Source organism: Zosterops lateralis (assembly GCF_965231275.1).
Source record: "Zosterops lateralis genome assembly, chromosome: 9".
Taxonomy (NCBI): domain Eukaryota; kingdom Metazoa; phylum Chordata; class Aves; order Passeriformes; family Zosteropidae; genus Zosterops; species Zosterops lateralis.
This window is the reverse complement of record NC_139769.1, coordinates 2,597,174-2,614,967: the sequence shown is the minus strand read 5'-3', so window position 1 is coordinate 2,614,967 and position 17,794 is coordinate 2,597,174. Positions and strand designations below refer to the sequence as shown.

The 17,794-nt window shown below is 43.7% G+C and overlaps 1 protein-coding gene across 3 annotated transcripts in view; it reads left to right on the top strand.

Annotated features, from left to right (window-relative positions):
* Window positions 1-17,794, top strand: part of PATJ (PATJ crumbs cell polarity complex component) — a 140,943-nt gene that overhangs the window by 106,051 nt on the left and 17,098 nt on the right. For all 3 annotated transcript variants that reach the window (XM_083867477.1, XM_083867479.1, XM_083867478.1), the window contains 5 exons: window positions 1,027-1,098; window positions 1,387-1,504; window positions 2,127-2,260; window positions 13,992-14,075; window positions 16,163-16,356. In XM_083867477.1, coding sequence (XP_083723603.1) covers window positions 1,027-1,098; window positions 1,387-1,504; window positions 2,127-2,260; window positions 13,992-14,075; window positions 16,163-16,356 — 602 coding nt within the window. The remainder of the gene's footprint in view (window positions 1-1,026; window positions 1,099-1,386; window positions 1,505-2,126; window positions 2,261-13,991; window positions 14,076-16,162; window positions 16,357-17,794) is intronic.

Here is a 17,794-nt window from a genome sequence, read left to right as displayed (position 1 = left end):
GTCACTGCCATTGTCTGTATAGAGCTGTGTATTGTTTTTATAGAGATATGTGCATGTCTAATGTGTGTGTTTGTAGAGTTAGAATTCAATTAGTTTTGGTAGGTTGATGATGTGGTGATAAGGGGTGGAATGTCCTAGGGTGACTATGATGCCTGTGTCCCTAGTTCTCTGCTCTGTGTGTGCTGTGTGCTCTGTACCTTTAAGACTGAGAGTTCTAAGACTTAAGATGTTCTGAGAGTGAGCAGGGAAAGAAAAAGCACACAAAAAAAAAACCAGATCGACCAGTGGATGATGATGCAGGTGAAGGACCCTTTTTAATGAGACTGGAGGATGCATTTTAAGTAGTTGCTTTATTCAAGAGAGCCAGAAAAGGGAGAGGGAGGAGAGAGCAGATGACTTAGAACCGTTTCCTGCTGTGGGCACTGAGGGGTCCCTACACACAGCCTGGGAATTGCTGTCCCAGTCATCCCAGAGCTTCCTATTGCTCTGCAACAACAGAGAGCAATGTGGGATAATCTCCCCAAAAATCCCTGCTGTGCATTGCATCCCCTCAGAATTGAGGGGGGTGAGTTTAATAACTCCTGATGTTCCCTGTGCTCACAGCAGCTTTGCCTCTTTTAGGTTTGGTGGTACAAATGGACTTCCATGGAGGAATCATGGAATCCCAGGCTGGTTTGGGTTGGGAGGGACCTTAAATTCCATCCAGTGTCACCCCTGCCATGGCAGGGACAACTTCCACTGTCCCAGGGTGCTCCAGCCTGGCCTTGGACACTTCCAGGGATCCAAGAGCTGCCACAGCTTCTCTGGGAATTCTATTCCAGGGCCTGTCCACCCTCCCAGCCAGGAATTCCTCCCTAATATCCAATCCAACCAGTGGGAAGCCATTCCCTGTGTCCTGTCCCTCCAAAACATCACTGTATTTCTCTGAAATCATCACTCTGAGTTTTTGGAGGATATTTTATTGAAGCTAATGAGGCGTTTTCAACACACCTTGCTTTTTTTTCTTTTTTTTTTTTGACTTTTTAGGATGTGAAGTGTAAAGCTGACACAGCAGTGGTGGCAGATCAGCAGGAGGCAGAGGAGCAGCTCCCAGAAAATGTATGTGTGTTTGGGAAAACATTTGTGTGTTTATGTTCAGCAGTGAGGGAGGGTCCTGAGGGCTTGATTTGGTTGAAGATTGAGTGATTCATGGGGGGAAGGGAAGACATTAAAATAATTTTATTTATGGAAACGTAAAAAAATTACTGGCTCCTCTTTAAACTGCTTGTTTTCCTTCTGTTGATGTTGAGGATTTAGTGAGGCACAATAATCCACAGCTGATGATAACAACCTCACCATGTCATGCCTTCCTGCGACTGATCTCTCTTGCTTCTGCTTTGCTTTCAGGTCCTCAGCCAGATCAAACAGCCCAAATCCTCCACCAAAGCCCCGGTGAGCTCCCAGGACATACCCCTGGAACCAGCACCTTCTTACCTTTCTCCAGAAGCAGAAGTCCCCAGCCGTGGTAGGAACCAGGGAGTTTGCCACAATATAATATAAAATACATATAAAACCCCTGTATTTTATAAAAATATGTATTTTTAGTACCTTCACCCCCAAGATGGATGTTTTAATTTCGTTTTCCAGATAACTTTTGCTGAAGTTTTGTTCCTTTGAACATGCAATGACCTATTCTAAATTATTTTATAAGGTGTTTGTATTTTTCTCTCCTGTCACAATTGAAGGTGTCTTCACTTGTTTATCTTGACTTTTACTTACAAAGATGATCTTGTTTTTGTTTGAAATAGAAGGAAAGACAGTTTTGGACATGCTGTTCATTCCATGGTGCTGGGGTATGGCCTTACCTGTCCTGAAAGGAATACCCCTTTCCAGCATGATCTGAATTGTAGAAGTTAAAACTGAATTAAATGTCCTCACAGGCTTTTACTGGGAGCATTTATTCCCAGAGCTCAAGTCACTCTGCTTTAGAGACTTCAGGAGTGACTCAGAGTGGTCCCCTAGTTCAATTTTATTAAGGTGAAGAGAAAAAAAAAAAAAAAAAGCTTAATTTGCTGCACCATTTCTTTGGTGGTTCTCATTTTCTCATTTTCTGTGTGACTTATTTCTTTCCTTTTTGGTATTCTCAGGTGTCTTCCCACCTCCCCTGCCTGTGGATCCAGCAACTTGTGCCATAGTTCCAGGGCAGGAGATGACCATAGAGATCTCCAAGGGTCGCTCAGGTCTTGGGCTCAGCATCGTCGGGGGCAAAGACACCCCACTGGTGAGTTTCTCTTAAAATAATGTTTTTCTGCAGACAGAGACAAAGCAAACATGGAAAATAATAATGCCCTTAATATGTAATTGTTGAAGACAAGGAGGACAAGCCAGCTCTAACCTCCAGTAAAAAAATCAGTGATTTTGCCTTGTGTCAGATCAGAGGATGCTCCTGTTTAAATTGTTGGTGTTTCAATAGTTTTTCTGCTGTGGTCAGAGGTTGCAAATATGGGGGTTTTTTTATTTAACCAATCAGGAGTTGGAAGCAGCTAAGTTACCAGAATGGCTGGGCTAGAAATTAGTGTTTCTAGAGGTAGAGCTGTCTCAGCAAGGATCACACCTCTGTCTTGAGAGCAGGAATGTTCAGTAGCTCTTTAAACAAACTGTGATTTATCTGCCTGCCAGCAAAAGCCCTTGCAGAACAGAGGTAAACCAAAGGTAATCATTTATTGTTTTCTGTGTCTTTTGGACTAATCTGCTTCCTGGATATGCTGGTTTGTAAAAAAAAAAAATTATCTTCAGATGAATTTAAATGTATCAGTTTGAATGTGAGCTCAGCAAATTAGTGATGCCAAACCCCTCTCTGCCTCTGCTCTTGCTGTCTCCTCTCCACTTCCCATTTGAGAGATGCTTTGCTGCAGTGTAAGAGAAGCCAGATTGGGGTTTTTTAAATGTCAGATTTAATTCTTTCAGTAAACAAGTGTGTTGCAGAGGTGTCTTTGCTGGGTTCTCTTGAATTCCCTGACACAGAGACTCTTCAGGCGGTGGAGCTGCTCTGGTACCTGCAATTTTTCCCCCAAAAAAATATCACAGTGGTGCATCATGAGAGTGCAGTGAGTGTCAGCAGGGACAGTTGGAATGTAGTAGTCTTCTTCCAGAGCAAAAAGAAAGTAAAAAATTTTAAAAAAATAAATAATTGAAAGAAGAAAGACAGTCAAAAGGAAAAAGAAAGTTTTGTTTTGCAGAGTGTGGGCTGGATCTCTTACAGCATTAAAGCCAAAATTGGAAAAAATTCAGCTTTTGGTCCCATTTCTCCCAGTCTCCAGTTATGTAGAGCTGGGCTGAATTCCTCTGTTTCCCATGGAGATGGAGCTGGGTTAGTTTTCACTCTTTCCAGCCATGCACAGTTTTGTCCCCAGTCCCCTTTTTTTTTTTTTTTTTCAAGCTCCTCAGTGTTGAGTAAATTCAAATAAGTTGCTTGGTGTTAGTCATCTCCCTGCTTTTTCATTTAAATGGAATTTGGAAATAATACATGGCAGCCTGTCAGATGCAATATGGTGTGTGTCTTTCATGAGATTTTAATATAAATAAATGAAAATTGTAAATAACCGTTTTACAGAGCAGATGAGAAAAAATGCAAAGGGTTTTTTTTATTCTTTAAACTGAGTAAATGGTTTTGGTTAAGTATTATGCTTTCATTAGTTTATTCATTAAAGTGTCCTCCTAGGGGTTGATTTTAAAAGTCTATGCACTGGAGTGCAGTAAGTGAAACCATGAAGGGAGGGAGGTCCAAATCCCCACTTTTCAGATCCTCAACTTACAGGACTTACCCAAAAAAATGAATCCCTGTTTCTCTTCATAATTCTGAATCTGAAAAGGCAAGAAATGGTGTTTCATAGGAAACAAGGTGCTTTTGGGAAACCACAGCCTCACCTGGTCATTTGCCATGTGCTCAGAGCCTCTCTGGGATTCTCCATGACTTCCTTCTCCAAAACAAACCCTTCTCCTCGAGGCAGGGGCTCAGGGTTGTGGCCACAGCTGGTGGGGTCACAGAATCCTGGAAGAGTTTGGTTTAGAAACCTTAAAGATCCTCCACTTGCAACCCCCTGCCATGGGCAGGGAACTTCCCATTTTTCTGTCTGCTTTGTGCTTCTGATCTTCTCCAAATTATTTTGATGCCTCCCTCTTTTTTTGCTTGTTTTTTGTTGCCCTGGAGTCAGAAAACCTTTTTGCAAAGAGTTGAAACAAAGTTCTTGTGACATAACGAGGAGTAAAAGCAAATAGTGCTCAGGGCTCTTGGAGAGTTTCTGTCTTTCTGAGTTTTCATGGCTTAGAGAGAAAATATAACAAAACAGGTCCATGGAGCTGAGTGATGTGTCTGCCTTGCTCTCTGTCATTTGGTTTTAACTCAGTTACACAGATGGACATCTTTTGTATTAAAAAAAAAAAATGGCAAAATCAGAGTTCATCAGTCCTGAAGGTCTCGTGTGGTAGAAATTTTGTGTCCAAGACACGCTTGTTTGCTGCAGTGCAGAGAAATTAGAATGAGCTGTAATTGGCTTTAGCAGAAGTGCCCACAGACCCCTGAAGGACATTCTGGGGGTCTCACAAGTGATTTATCAGCATGGGGGAAGCCAGGGATGCTGCTCAGAGCGTGTCAAGTCTAAAGTGGACATGGCAAGGCTGTAAGGGCCTCACCCACGTTGTACTAAAATGCTCTTGATGTGAAAATGCTGAGCTGAGGGTACTCAACAGCAGCTCACATGAGATGGGAAAGCTCTCTCAGAATATTTTATCTCTTCCTTGAGCACAAGATGTACAGGCCCAGCTTTTGGAATAATAAATCTGGCAGCCAGGGACAGGCTGCTTCAAAATGAAATATGGAGTGCAACTTTTAAGTCATAACCTCAGGAATCTCATCAAGAATCACCAAGTAGAGACTTGAAAAATACAGCCTGTGAGCAGAGAGGTTAATTTGTTCAGGAGGTTGGAAAGTGATGTCTTAACCCCTGTGAAATGTTTTTTGGTGAGGAGATGTCCATGCCCTTTAAACTCCAAACCTTTTCCAGTGATGTTTTATAAACCAGGACTGGGGCTCTGTGCTTGGGGAGCAGCAGCTGGAGAGATGTGCTTGCAGGAAAGGCTTGGGCAAGGAGGGCTTGTCCTTGGGAGTTGTCTTGATGTTGTTGATCTTCAGGCTGCTCCAGCCCTGGGGCAGTTCTATTTCATTTCCCTCTAAGCGTTGATTTTTTATGAAGTTATTTTTTTTTTTCTTCACTCACTTTCATTTCACCTTCCCACGTACCCCTGAGAGAACACAACACATGGCCTCTGCTTTAAAGCAATTAAAGTGCAGAGTGGAGCTGGCTGAAGCACAGGGCTTTCAGTTTGTGAGTTTTATTTTTTTTTCCTTGGTTGTAGTCCAATCAAACTTGTAAAACTAACCTCAGAGTGGGAATTTAAAACAGGGGAGGAAAAAAGAGAAGCATTTTCAGAAACATCCCCAAAATGAGGTTTGAGGCTCTCCAGGACACCCATGAGATTTTCACCTTAAATCCTCAGAGAACGGGTCATCAAGGAATCGTTTTTAATTTTACTCACCCAGATGGGATGTGGGCTTTGTCCAGAGAGGCTGTGGGTGTTGAGAGGGCTTAGATCAGCCTGGCCTAGTGGAAGGTGTCCCATGGCAGGAGATGGAATGAAATTGGCTCTGAGCTCCCTCCCATCCCAAACCATCCCAAGATTCTCTGAAATCCCAACTCATTCTCACCCCAGAGCTGGTGAATGCTGCCACATCCTGCCCAGTTGCCAACTTGCAATGATCTTTCTGTGATCCAGGACAGTCAAGTTTTCAGGGATTGGATTCCTGGCAGCACAAACATTTTCTTTGCAGGTTTGGGGGGCTGTGCTTTGCTGCCAGCTGAATAATTTAGTGATGGTCGAGTTGATTACTGTTGATTATTGACTCTGGCTTTGCTGCCTGGGTGATTAAGACACTCAGAGGTGCCAGAGGGCATTGAGCAGTTTCAAGGCTGGTTTGGGGATGTTCCTCCAGGCAGGGTTAGGGAACCTGGGAGGGAGGAGGGCTCAGCTGCTCAGCTGGGGCTGGAAATCACAGCTAATTGATGAAGAGGCACCTCTGATATCAAAAAAGATTGCAGAGTCTGTAACTTAGGGCTCTCCAAAGGTGGAGTAGGAGATAGAGGATGGTCATCATCTCAACCTTACACAGAAAGGATGAAAAATGTACTTTATCCTGTGTGGGTTTTGTTGTAAACAACATCAAACCTCTTATGCAGGATTTTTTTTGTACTGGGTTGTCTGCTTTGAATGTGGTAAGTTTTCTTTTTGTGCTTTTGCTTTCAGCTGACTTTAATAAAAAGCATTTTTAAGGTAATTAACAAACTTTAAGGTACTCCATCTGGAAAATAAAGTGATCCACAAAGCCAGGGAACTGGAACACAAAAAATGACAGAATATTCTGTGCTCAGCTAACAGGAGTTGGTGAGAGCTGGTAACTCTGGAGCAAAAAGCTTCTCTGATCACCTGGGTTAGCCCAGAGGGTTTTCTGGGGAGCTTCCTGAGGGTGGGATGCAGCTTGACAGAAGAATATTTAGATTCATTCTGTCAGTCCAGGTGAGTCATCCCTTGAATAAACCCCATCTGTTAAGGAAGGGCAAGGGAATAATCAGGAAAACTGTGACTTGAAGCTGCAGCTGTTCAAGCCCCCGTGTTTGCCCCTGGAGCTGCGAGGGATAATTACCCTGTGAGGGCTCCATGCTGCCAAAACCAGGCTGTTCATGCTCCAAAGCCAAGCCTAGAGCTGTGCTTTGTGCCCTGTCTGCCAGCAGTGGGGACCTACCTGAGCACAAGGGTAGAGACTCCTGTATTACTGAGCAGCTCCTCTCTTGGATGAGCTTTCATTCCCACTTCAGTTATATTCAAAATAGAATATCTTTATTATATTTTAAAATATTAAAAGACCTTTATCAGGTACAGACAGACAGCATCTGAGTGCTTGCACAGACAGACATCCAGTACAGCTGAGGCTGTGAGAGTGTTCTGGTGAAATATGCTCACCTTGTAACTACAAATGAGAAGGGAGATATTGGCCCCTGGGGAGGCTCCAGCAATAATGTGGGCTGTAGATGCTGCTGCTGCTGTTAAATCCCCCACACAATGAATGGAACAATGGAATGAGAAATGGGAAGGGGAGCCCTGAGTTTGTAACTTGGCTATCGCAGAGGGAGAGTCTGCGGTTGGGAGAGGGGAAAAATCCAATCCCTCCCAAACCCTTGCCCACATTCATAAAACCAGAAGGCAATTTAATGACAGGGTGGTAAATGCAGTTAGCTTGAAAATTGTGAGGAATGGCTTTGACTCCTGCTTGGATAGTGCTAAAATGGAGTTGGTGGATTCATCATCATTCCAGGAGGACTCTGGCTTGCGGGAGCATGACAAACCCAAGCTGCTTTGTACATGAGTTGTCACAAAAGGGAATTAGGGCAGTAACTTCTGCAAATCATGTCTTTGATGGCTCTTTGGCAAGGGTTTAGCTGATGGTAGGGCTTGCTTGCGTAGCAGGGCCTTGCTTGAAGGAGCTGGTGTCTTCCAGGAATGTAAATCAACCAGAAAATTTAGGCTAACGATATACAAAAGCAGCAGGACCTGTCAGGATGGGCTTCAGGAGGATCCTGGCTGCTGCTGGTTGAAACCCCTGGCTTTTGGCTTCCTGTGTCACACACATCCAGGACCTCATGCATTCTTTATAACGTGTGCTATGCTCTATACATTGCAAACTTTTTTTTTTTTTTTTTTTTGGTAACTTAATAAAATAATGAGAGTGAGAGAGTTAAGGTTTTAATATGTCATTCTGTGTTTTATTATTCCCTCTAAAATGAGCATGTATACTTTTTGAAAAACTTTGGTTTGCTTTGGCATGTGATTCACAGGAACATAGCTCTTTCTATCATTCTGACTTAAGTCATATATTTTTACACTAAACATCTTATTACCTTAGTTTTATTATTTCAGAATCAAAGGAGAGCTTGCAAATGTCTATGACTGCAGAGCGAAGGAATGTTAATGAATAGTGCCATTGAATTTTCAGGTTTTAGCTTTTCTGATCTTAGAGAATATAACTGTAAGCAAAAATATTATGCAAGCTGAATAAAATTTAAATAAATAAGGACCAGATGTAACTATAGGGGCCTATAAAATGTAATACAAATACTATCCACTTCCTTAAAATAAATCTGTATTTTAGTATGAAAAATTATATTCATATTGATATTGTGGATTAATCTTTTTTATGAAAGTTGGCAAGTGAACACCATCCCTTGCAAGGGCTCGTTCTTAAATGGGAAACAGACCTTTTGTTTTGACCTTGAGCGGGGCAGTTTCTGGGGCTCGTGCAATGTGAAGCATTTGTGCATTAACACAGTAATAGATTTTTACATTCTGCAGCCTGTTTTACTGCAGTAGTGTTTGCCTTAGGATTTGGGGTGCCTGCTAATGGCTTGTGAGCGCCAGCAATGGCAAAACCCTGCAGAGCCATGGGGACACATTTGCACGAGAGAAACCCCTCTGAGATGTCAAATGATTTGTTTGGGCTTGACCTTCACCCTCCCTCGCTGAAAAGTTATCTTGGAGATTCCATTTGGATCTGCAAATGGGAGATCAGAGATCATAACATAACTGTTGTCATTTCCTCTGCCTCTATAAGTAACCAGCAGCTGAGTTTATTTTAACTACTGAGAGATTCCTGCGTGGAGTTAATTCTCCAGTGAAACTCACTGTGCAACCAGTTGATTTCTGCTTTTATCTGGGAAGCAGCCTGTAAAAATGAAATTGTTACAATTTTACTACTCTGGACAAAGCATTGTAGAAGTTGAAAAGGAAATAACTAACGGTATTGTGCTTGCCCTGGGAAAGAGATAAATCCCTGATCCTGCAGTCAGCAAAGCCCCTTGCAGTGTTATTATCCTTAATAATGCTGATTTAGTGTAACATTTGTAGCTATGTAGGAAATTAGCTGGAAGTGTGTAATGTTAGCTTAGGAAAACACAACTTGTCAACTAAATCAGGAAAACATCTTTGCCAGCGCGTGGTTTTAGATGCAGTTTACTTTTTGTCTTCCTCAGGAAAAGATCCCTGCAGAAAGCTCCATTCCCTACACCAAGTATGTGGTTATGGATGGTGGTAGGGTTCATTCTCAGTCTTTCTGTGCTGATTATTGCAGGTCTCAGTGGGGAGTGCTTCACCTTCCTTCTGTCAGTAAAGGCTGGAGCTCCTGGGCTGAAACAGCTCAACAAAGACAAACTCAAAGCCCAGCAGGACTTGCAGCAGTGTAGGACTGCTCTGGGCTCTGCAGGACGACTTCACCACAATCTGGGCCTTTCTCCTTGTCAAATCCAGCCAACACCAGGAGTATGGAGATTCCTCTGCTCCACTTCTTTTTTGAAATCACCCCTTTGGCACAGTGATCCACCTTTATTGCAGGATACAACTTCATCCAAATACTCCTGGCACTTATTTGTGCCTCCTGTGTCCTGTCCCTCCCTCACCCTCTATTCCCAGCATTCCCAGAAGCAGCCTGGGGGCTGTTTTGCAGCAGCTTTGCAGTTGAAAGCTGCTTCTTGTCCTGCTGAAGAACGTCTGCACAGTAGAAAAGCAAAGCTGGAGAGGCTGGCTCAGGAGCTGTAAACTTGCAGAAAACACATGAGCAGTCCAAGCCTAAAGCCAGCAGCTTGTGAGGCTTTCTCACCATGGTTTATACTCCTGCAGGCTTTTTAAGGATCACTTGGTCAGTGATTTTTCCTGAATAGGATGCTGACTTCACCACCTTCCTCCCAAAGGCTCAGTCAGGGCACTGCTCTGTGGTCCTCGCCTGGGGTCTCTGCCTTACCAATTCTTGACATTTAAGATACAAAGATTAAGCTGTCAATCTGACTGAATTTAATTCTCAGAGCTAACGTGTCTGTTGGTGCCCTTTGCTGAGGGGTGAGTGTGATATTCTTCCCCTCACGGGTCTCTGAATCGTTATAAATCAAGCAGAAAAATATCTACAGCCTGGAGTGGGGGGAGTTGAGATCCAACTCCCTGGGAGTTCAGGGTTCTTCCCCTCCTCAGATGAAGGGCAATGCAGTGCAGATCATTCTGTGCTTTATTTTCCAGAGGTGGGTGCTAATTTCTGTCGGGCACCTTGCCCTCTCTGTTTATTGTTCACTCTGCACTGACTTCACTCTTTGAGGTGTTGGCCGAGAGGCTCCATGAGCTTCTCCTGCTTCTCTGCTTTTACTTCCACAGCCAAACCCTCATTTTCTCACTCCTGTGCTCCACAGCTGTGCAGTCACAGTGATATCCTCAGTCAGAGAATACTCTGTAGCTGTTCCTGAACCCTACAAAATACCTTTCTCTTTGTGATAGGTTTGGTGACCACTTTGCTTCTTAACCAGGTTTGGGGCACATCATATCCCAGCCAATTGTGCTTTTGCCATGTTTGGGAACCATTCTGGCTTGCAGGTGATTTTTGTGGCCGTGCAGTGCTGTGTGAGTTCATTCAGCTTCATTTCCTTGGGCTGCAAAGCCCTTCAGTGCAAACATTTTTGAGCCCAGGATGGTAATCTCAGCAGTAATAGAGAAATTCCCTTCATGTCTGTCTTTCTCTCAGTGTTTTCATGGTTGGACAGTCTCAGTTTCCACCTGCCAGCGTGGACTTTGTTTAGCATGGAGAGACTCTGTTTGCATGGCCCAGCTCATATTCCCCATCCTCCCGTCCCAGGCAAGAGCTGCTCAGCTCTGCAATAATTCCCCATTTGTGTAATGGTCCCAGACTGTTCTTTGTCAAAATATACAGAGATTAAAGCCCCAGTTTGTTGAATGGATTTGTAAACTTTATGAAGTATGTGCTTTCAGCAGCTGGGTATCTTTTTTTAAACAAGTGTGTTCTTGATAGGGGAGTGTTTTTATTTCCCCTTCTGCATGAGGAGTTTTTGTGACTGCCAAGCTCGACCATGGAGAGCCATAATCTGTATGAAACTGGTGATGAAAAGAGGTGGGGAAGGATAGGAAAATCTGTCCAGAGCCACCATGGATTCACAACCTCTAGCTGAACGTTGACACCACTTTCTCTTCATCCCCCTTGATTGATTGGTTTTGGACTGTGTAGGCTTTGATATCAAGCACACATTTCATTTGAAAAGGAGCTGCTGATGTCCAGAAACCAAAAGCTACACTTTAAATAAATGTATTGTTTTAGTCATAATAGATTCTGGTTTCTTTTCTGAGGCACTGAGAGGGCTGTTCCAGCTTCAATCCACCCCTGTTTGATAGAGTCATTACAGCTTGGGGCTTGGTTAGATGGCTGGAGTTTGACATCTCATCACTATATAAATTCCTTTAAAAATATTGATATTATTAAAAATGTTCACTGACAGCAGTAGTTTGCTTTTAGTGATTTGTCACAGATGATCAAAACTAACAGAGTCTTATCCAGATCCCACTAGATCCAGTGGAAAAAAAAATGACTTTTGGGTTAAGTACTTTGAGCTGATCCCAGGAGTAGCAGAGGAAGGAGACGTTTGCCATGGTTCATAAGCTAAGGAAAACTAAAACTGACATTTATGCTTATGGACTATTTAAAAATCTTTACAGTGCATCATGGACACATTGCTCTGTTCTGTTTTAAATCGATTTGATAAGCCTGGTTCAGCTACACTACTTAAAAAAAAAAAAAATATAAAAAATCCCTGCTTAAGAAAAACAGAGTTTTGGCAGGTCAACGAGATGTTTCCTCCTGCAGGGTAGGCACAGAGCAAGCAGGAATGTACCTTTACATGCCACGTGTATTTTTAGTCCTGGGTCTGGCTTCTCACACGTGCAGGAACCGCAGTGTAAGGCTGAAGTGTTGCCTTTTCAAATAGATGATGCAGATTATCCATATTGATAACACTCAGTGGTTCCTGAGTCTGAGCCTTCGGTATGTGCAGTTTTACATTTCATAAAGCGGTGCTGGGAAAAGCTGGTGATATCCAGGTTGGTGGATGTTTTAAAAGCAACCACAAATGGAAAACAAACTTAGAGAAATGTGATTGAAAGGTCCTTTGCTCAGAGGTTAGGAAATATGAGATTAAATCCAGTCTGAAAAGGTTTAATTTGCCCATCCTGTCTACGTGCCCAGTGTGCTGTTCCATGGTCACACTGCCAGTTTTCTACCAAACCTCCTGCTCATCCTCTGCCCTGCTGTGTCCCAGGTGAATGATGCTGCCTTAACAATATTTTGTGTTCTCTCACTGGCCACCTCTCCCAGGCTAAAGTCTCTTGCGTTGCTTTGGAGTAACACCATCATTTGTAAAACAAAGGTAAAAAAGGACCTCAACCCCAAACCAACCAACCAAAACCCCACAACAAACCAGACCCACAACAGGGAGATGATGTGCCTGTGTTGTTCTATTTTGTTAGTATTTCTTACTTCAGTTACTGCAAAAAAACCCCCTGCAGTTGCCAGTGGTGTGTGTATATATCCATATTCTATTTTATTTTATTTTTTAATCAAACCACTCTTTTGATTTTCTTAATGACTTGGTACACAGCTCACAGTGTTTCCCCTTCATTTATGCAGATTGAAATCTCTTTTCCCCCATCTGGGACTCTTGTATCAGCTGTAATCCATTTGTGGTTGCAATCCTGCAGGCTTTTTTCAGGGCCTGGTGTCCACGGATCAGAGGGACCCTGTGGCAGTGGTGCTGTGCTCCAGCAATTCCACATCATTAAATGAGCTGGAGTGGGAATGAAAGGGAGTCGTGCTCTGAGTATTGTGATCTGAGCATTACCTGAGGGGCATTTTTGAGTTTTCTTTCTGTGCTGGGAAAGGCTCATGAGGCAGCACAGGCAGGAGGAGAATTGGTGATGAGAGGTGTGGTGTCCAGCAGTGTTCTCCAAACATGGAGAGGGACCTTTTCCCACCCCAGCAGCAATTCCCTGCCACTGCTCCAAGAAACCACCACACAGGAGAGTCCATGTGCTCCAACCTCAGCAGCTTTTCTTGGAAGCACTGGGGGAAAGCTCCTCTTTGGCTTTGTACATTCTCTTGGTGAGAGGCTTCACAGCAGCAGTTCTGCAGGTTGTATTTGAGGATGAGTTATCCAGAACCCATGTGTGTAATAATTAAAAATCACCCTGTGTTTGCCCAGAGCCAGCACTGGGGGCTCAGCTCTGAGGCTGAGGGTTTGCTGGTGCTGCTGAGGACAGAAGCAGGTTTTGCACACTGGAACATCCCACCCTACAATCTGAAGCATTGTAGCACTGCTTCACCTATAGTCACCCTTTTTTTTCTTCCTAAGGAAAAAAAAAAAGAAACAAACAAACTAGAACAATGCAAAAGGAAAGCAGCAGCAAGAGAACAGTGTGTTCTTTGTAATGCTTTTTCTTTGGGGACATCTATTGCTGGCAATAAGATTAAATCACTGAAACCTTCCCTGAAGCTACATCTGCCACTGCCTACATTTTCCAACCTCAGTAATAAACTAACATTTGCCATTGTTCCTTTCTTCTGGATTTCATTTCTTACAGATTTAACCAGCACTATTTACCACAAGGCATTCAGCTCTTGCTTAGAGCTGAGGTCCATGCCAAGTCCCTAAAAATATTCATAGCTCCAAAGAATCTGGTTTTAAATAATATCATTAAAACTAGACGATATTAATACAGCAGTTCACACTGAGTTCACGTGCTGCTGATGCCAATGTATTAAAATGATGGAAGAACCTCTAGGCAAGACTACCCTGAAGTGGGGAACAAAATCCTTTGTACCTTTATATCAGCTTTTGATAACAAGAGTCACTTTCTTATCGCAAAATACTGAAAATTTTAAAAAATCTGTGTTGCAGTCTTGCTTCCCCTGATTTGGAGTGCTGTATTTTTAACTGTGGAGCTGGTGGGGAGTGTAGGGTGGGTTGTGGGGAACAGTTTGGGGGTGTTTGGGGTGCAGAGTTCATGCCACTGCCTTCTTCCCACAGGATGCCATAGTGATCCATGAAGTTTATGAAGAAGGGGCAGCAGCCCGAGATGGCAGACTTTGGGCTGGTGATCAGATTCTGGAGGTAAATGACATTCTCTGTGCCTGTGTTTGGTTGTGGAGACTTGTTTTCAGTTCAACAGAGGTCCCTTGTAGGTTGAATAGGATCCATTCTCAAGGCTTCTCTTCTGTCACTAAGAGCGTCCTGAAAAATTCATATTTCCTTATATATTCATATAAACTGAAGGTACAAATTGAGAATACATTAAATTTAATTGAGCAAGGCAGTTCTTGAATTACATAGTTCAGCTGTCATGTCCAATAGCTTAGTATTATTCATCTCTTTAATCTTTCATTCCGAGGCTCGCGCTCCCGACGCCGCTCCCGTATCTCTGAAATCCAAATATTGAGCTGGGATAAGGTGGGCTGAGGAGGAGAAGGTGGCTTTAGCATCCTTGCCAGTATCCCTGTCAGCATCTCTGCCTTTATCCCTGTCAGCATCACCCCACAGCATCTCTGTCAGCATCCCTGCCTTTATCCCTGTCAGCATCACCCCACAGCATCTCTGTCAGCATCCCTGCCTTTATCCCTGTCAGCATCTCCCCACAGCATCCCTCTCAGCATCCCTCCCAGCATCCCTGCAGAAGCTACCAGCTCCCCCAGGCCACACTTCAGGCAGCTGGGGAATGGCTGCTGTGAATAAATGTGGTGGTTTTTTCCCCCTCAAGACAAGCACAAGGAAAAGGTGGAGGGAAAGGGTTAAGAGGGAAGTGTTGGTCTGCAAATGAAACTCGTGTCAGGCAGGGGTTCAGCGCAGCTGCTTTGCAGCTCTGCTGTCAGCTCAGGACAAATTCCCAGCATGGCCATTAAGGCCTCGGTGTGTAGGGTTAGGAAAATAGCAAGGGGTACTTGGGGAGTTGTCTTTACAGCTCTTGCACTGCAAATATTTTTGTTAGCGTTGAGGCCGAATGTTGTTTTGGTTTTATAAATAACGGGGTATTAACAGAGCACAGTAATTAGAGGGTAAAAATGGAGCAGGTTAATTAATTCTTCTCTGGCCAAACAGGAAAGTGCTAATGTTTGTGAGCCATAATATTGTTATTATTTCAGCTTTTAAAAGCTGTATTAATCAAAAAGATGACTGAATTAGTTTCAGATTAGTGTGATAAAGCACACATAGATGCCTGGAAGAAAGAATCGAGGAAAGAATATCAATGCACTTACAAATAAATGTGTGCAGAATTGGTACAAAAGAATATAGAGAATAAAGATTACTCTCAATTATCTTAATGTAAAATTAGATATGATTGTAGTTTTGCAGATCTAAAAATTCTGAGAAATATTTTCATTGCCTTTAAAACTTATGGAAGTGGATTAACATTTGTGGTTATTCTGTTACAGTTCATGCTACTTCCTAAAGAGACTTCAAAAATGTCTAAGTATTGATATGTTTTGGTATGAAGAAATAAAAGATGATTTAGTTGACAGAAGATTGGCAAACACCTTAAAGGGCACTTGTGGTTCAGGCTTGGCAAAATCAGATTAAATTTCACGTTGCAGTAGGGGTTTTTTAAAGGAACATTTAAGCAGAACTTCTTGTTCCTGACATGACTAAAATGCTGAAACCTTCTCAGGTCGTGGTAAGAGAAGTGTAGCTGGCTGCTCCAGCAGCGGTCTGGTGTGCCATCTATTGGGAAAAAAGGAAAATCACCATTTAATACATCCTGCCTGGGATTCTCTGTGGCCATTGATTTGCTGGTGTTTCTGATTCCTCCTGTTTTCACCTTGATGATGTTACGGAGCTGGGGGAGAAGGGATCTGAGTGCTGAGGTACACAGGGAGCTCAAAGGAGCACGTTCCACTTTGTGTGCTTGGAGAAAGGAGGATTGCTTGATGTTCCAAGGGCTTGAGGTTAAAAAGAAGGGAAGAACACCCAAAACCCCCAAGCCCAAAATGTTTTGATTGTCGGGATTTACTCCAGGCAGTGGCACAAAAGCTCCGAGCTCACACTCCATAGCAGACCCAAGATCTCAGCCCTCTGGAGATGGGAACACTCAACTGGAGCACCAAGGGGTGTCACACTGACAGATCTGTGCTGTCACCCAGGGGCAGGGAATGATGGAAAGACCATTTTTTCTGTGTCATTTGGAAAGCAAACACTGATCATTCCAGGTGAACGGGATCGATCTGCGGAACGCCAGCCACGAGGAGGCCATCACCGCGCTCCGCCAGACGCCCCAGAAGGTGCAGCTGGTGGTTTACAGGAACGAGGCACACTACAAGGATGAGGAGAACCTGGAGATTTTCTCTGTGGATATCCAAAAGAAAACGGGCCGAGGGTTGGGGCTCAGCATAGCTGGGAAAAGGTAGGAGTGTCTCTGATCTGACAGCATTTCCAGTGGGAAATATTTTGGATTTTGACATGCGAACAACTGTAGAAGTTAAATGGAATATGAAATAAAGGAGAAAGTCCATAAGAAGCAGAATTGTATATTTTAAATATCTTCCAGGATTCACTGGGGCCATGGTTGTGGCTCCTGTGTCAGAACAGAGCTGAGAAGTGGAGGCTGTTGCTGCCCAGGAGAGCTCTGGGCACAGACGGGGAATCCCATGCAGAACTGGGGGCTCACTCTTCTGTGGCATCAGGGTAGCTGTGTCTCAGGGCTCTGGAGGCCCTAACCATGGCTTTTCTGGTTTCTAAACTGGGGGATAAACCTCCCATAACTCTTTCCAGGATGTGCCTTTGCAGATGGATTTATGAGTTAAGATTGAGCTCATGCTCAGATCAAAGGGACCAAGGTCAGTGGAGGGTGAGAGGCTGAGTTAGACCCAAACCCTGAGCAGTTCACAGGGACTGTGCCACACTGCAGAGAGCAGTTTACAGAGCAGAACCTGAGATACACAACCATGGGGACTGGAAAAGCCCTCCAAGGTCATGGAGTCCCACCTTTGACTGATGTCACCGAGCCCAGAGCTCCAAATGCCACCTCCAGTCCTTCCTTGGACTTTCAATGTCTGGCCACCCTTTGCATGAAGAAATTCTTCCTGATATCCAACCCCAACCTCCCCTGGCACAACTTGAGGCCTGTCCTGGCTCCAGCCTCGTGTCAGGGAGTTGTAGAGAGCAATACAGTGGGAAGTAGCAGCAGCCTAATAAAATGTGACTTTTTCCTGATGCATCTCTAAACCACTGTTATTAGATCACTCAAACCAGAGCACTGATGGTTTTAATCTTCCTTTGCTAGAAGAGATTTATGGCATGACACTTGTTCAATGTTGAAGTTGCCCTCCTGTATTGCCAAGAATAATTTGCTTTTGCAATTACAAAGCACCGTGTCATTATCCTGACTGCCCGTGGTCAGTGGAGTTTCTGCAGCAGTTTTTGGGTGGCAATGTTTAACCCAGGTGTTGTGAGCAGATTGTGGGGTGGGTAATTAATTTAGATGATGTAAATTACCCTGCAGGTGGTAATGGCAGTGTCCAGCCCTCCTCCCTTTGCTTCTGTTCTGGACCTCCTGTGCTACTCCTGAATCTTTCAGCAACTGGGGATCCCCTCCTTAGAATGAGCCCAATTGCTGAAGTTTGTTAAATGATACCCAGGTATAATTCAGGGTGAGAAGTGTTGTGTCCCTCAGGTGAAGAAGCATCAAAATTGCCAGATCTTGGCACTGCAGCTGGTACCAGCTCACAGCAAGGAATCACAGGATCATTTAGGTTGCAAAAGTCCCACCAAGATCATTGAGTCCAACCTTTAACTAACACTGCCAGGTCCACCACTAACCCATGTCCCATCAGGAGATAGTT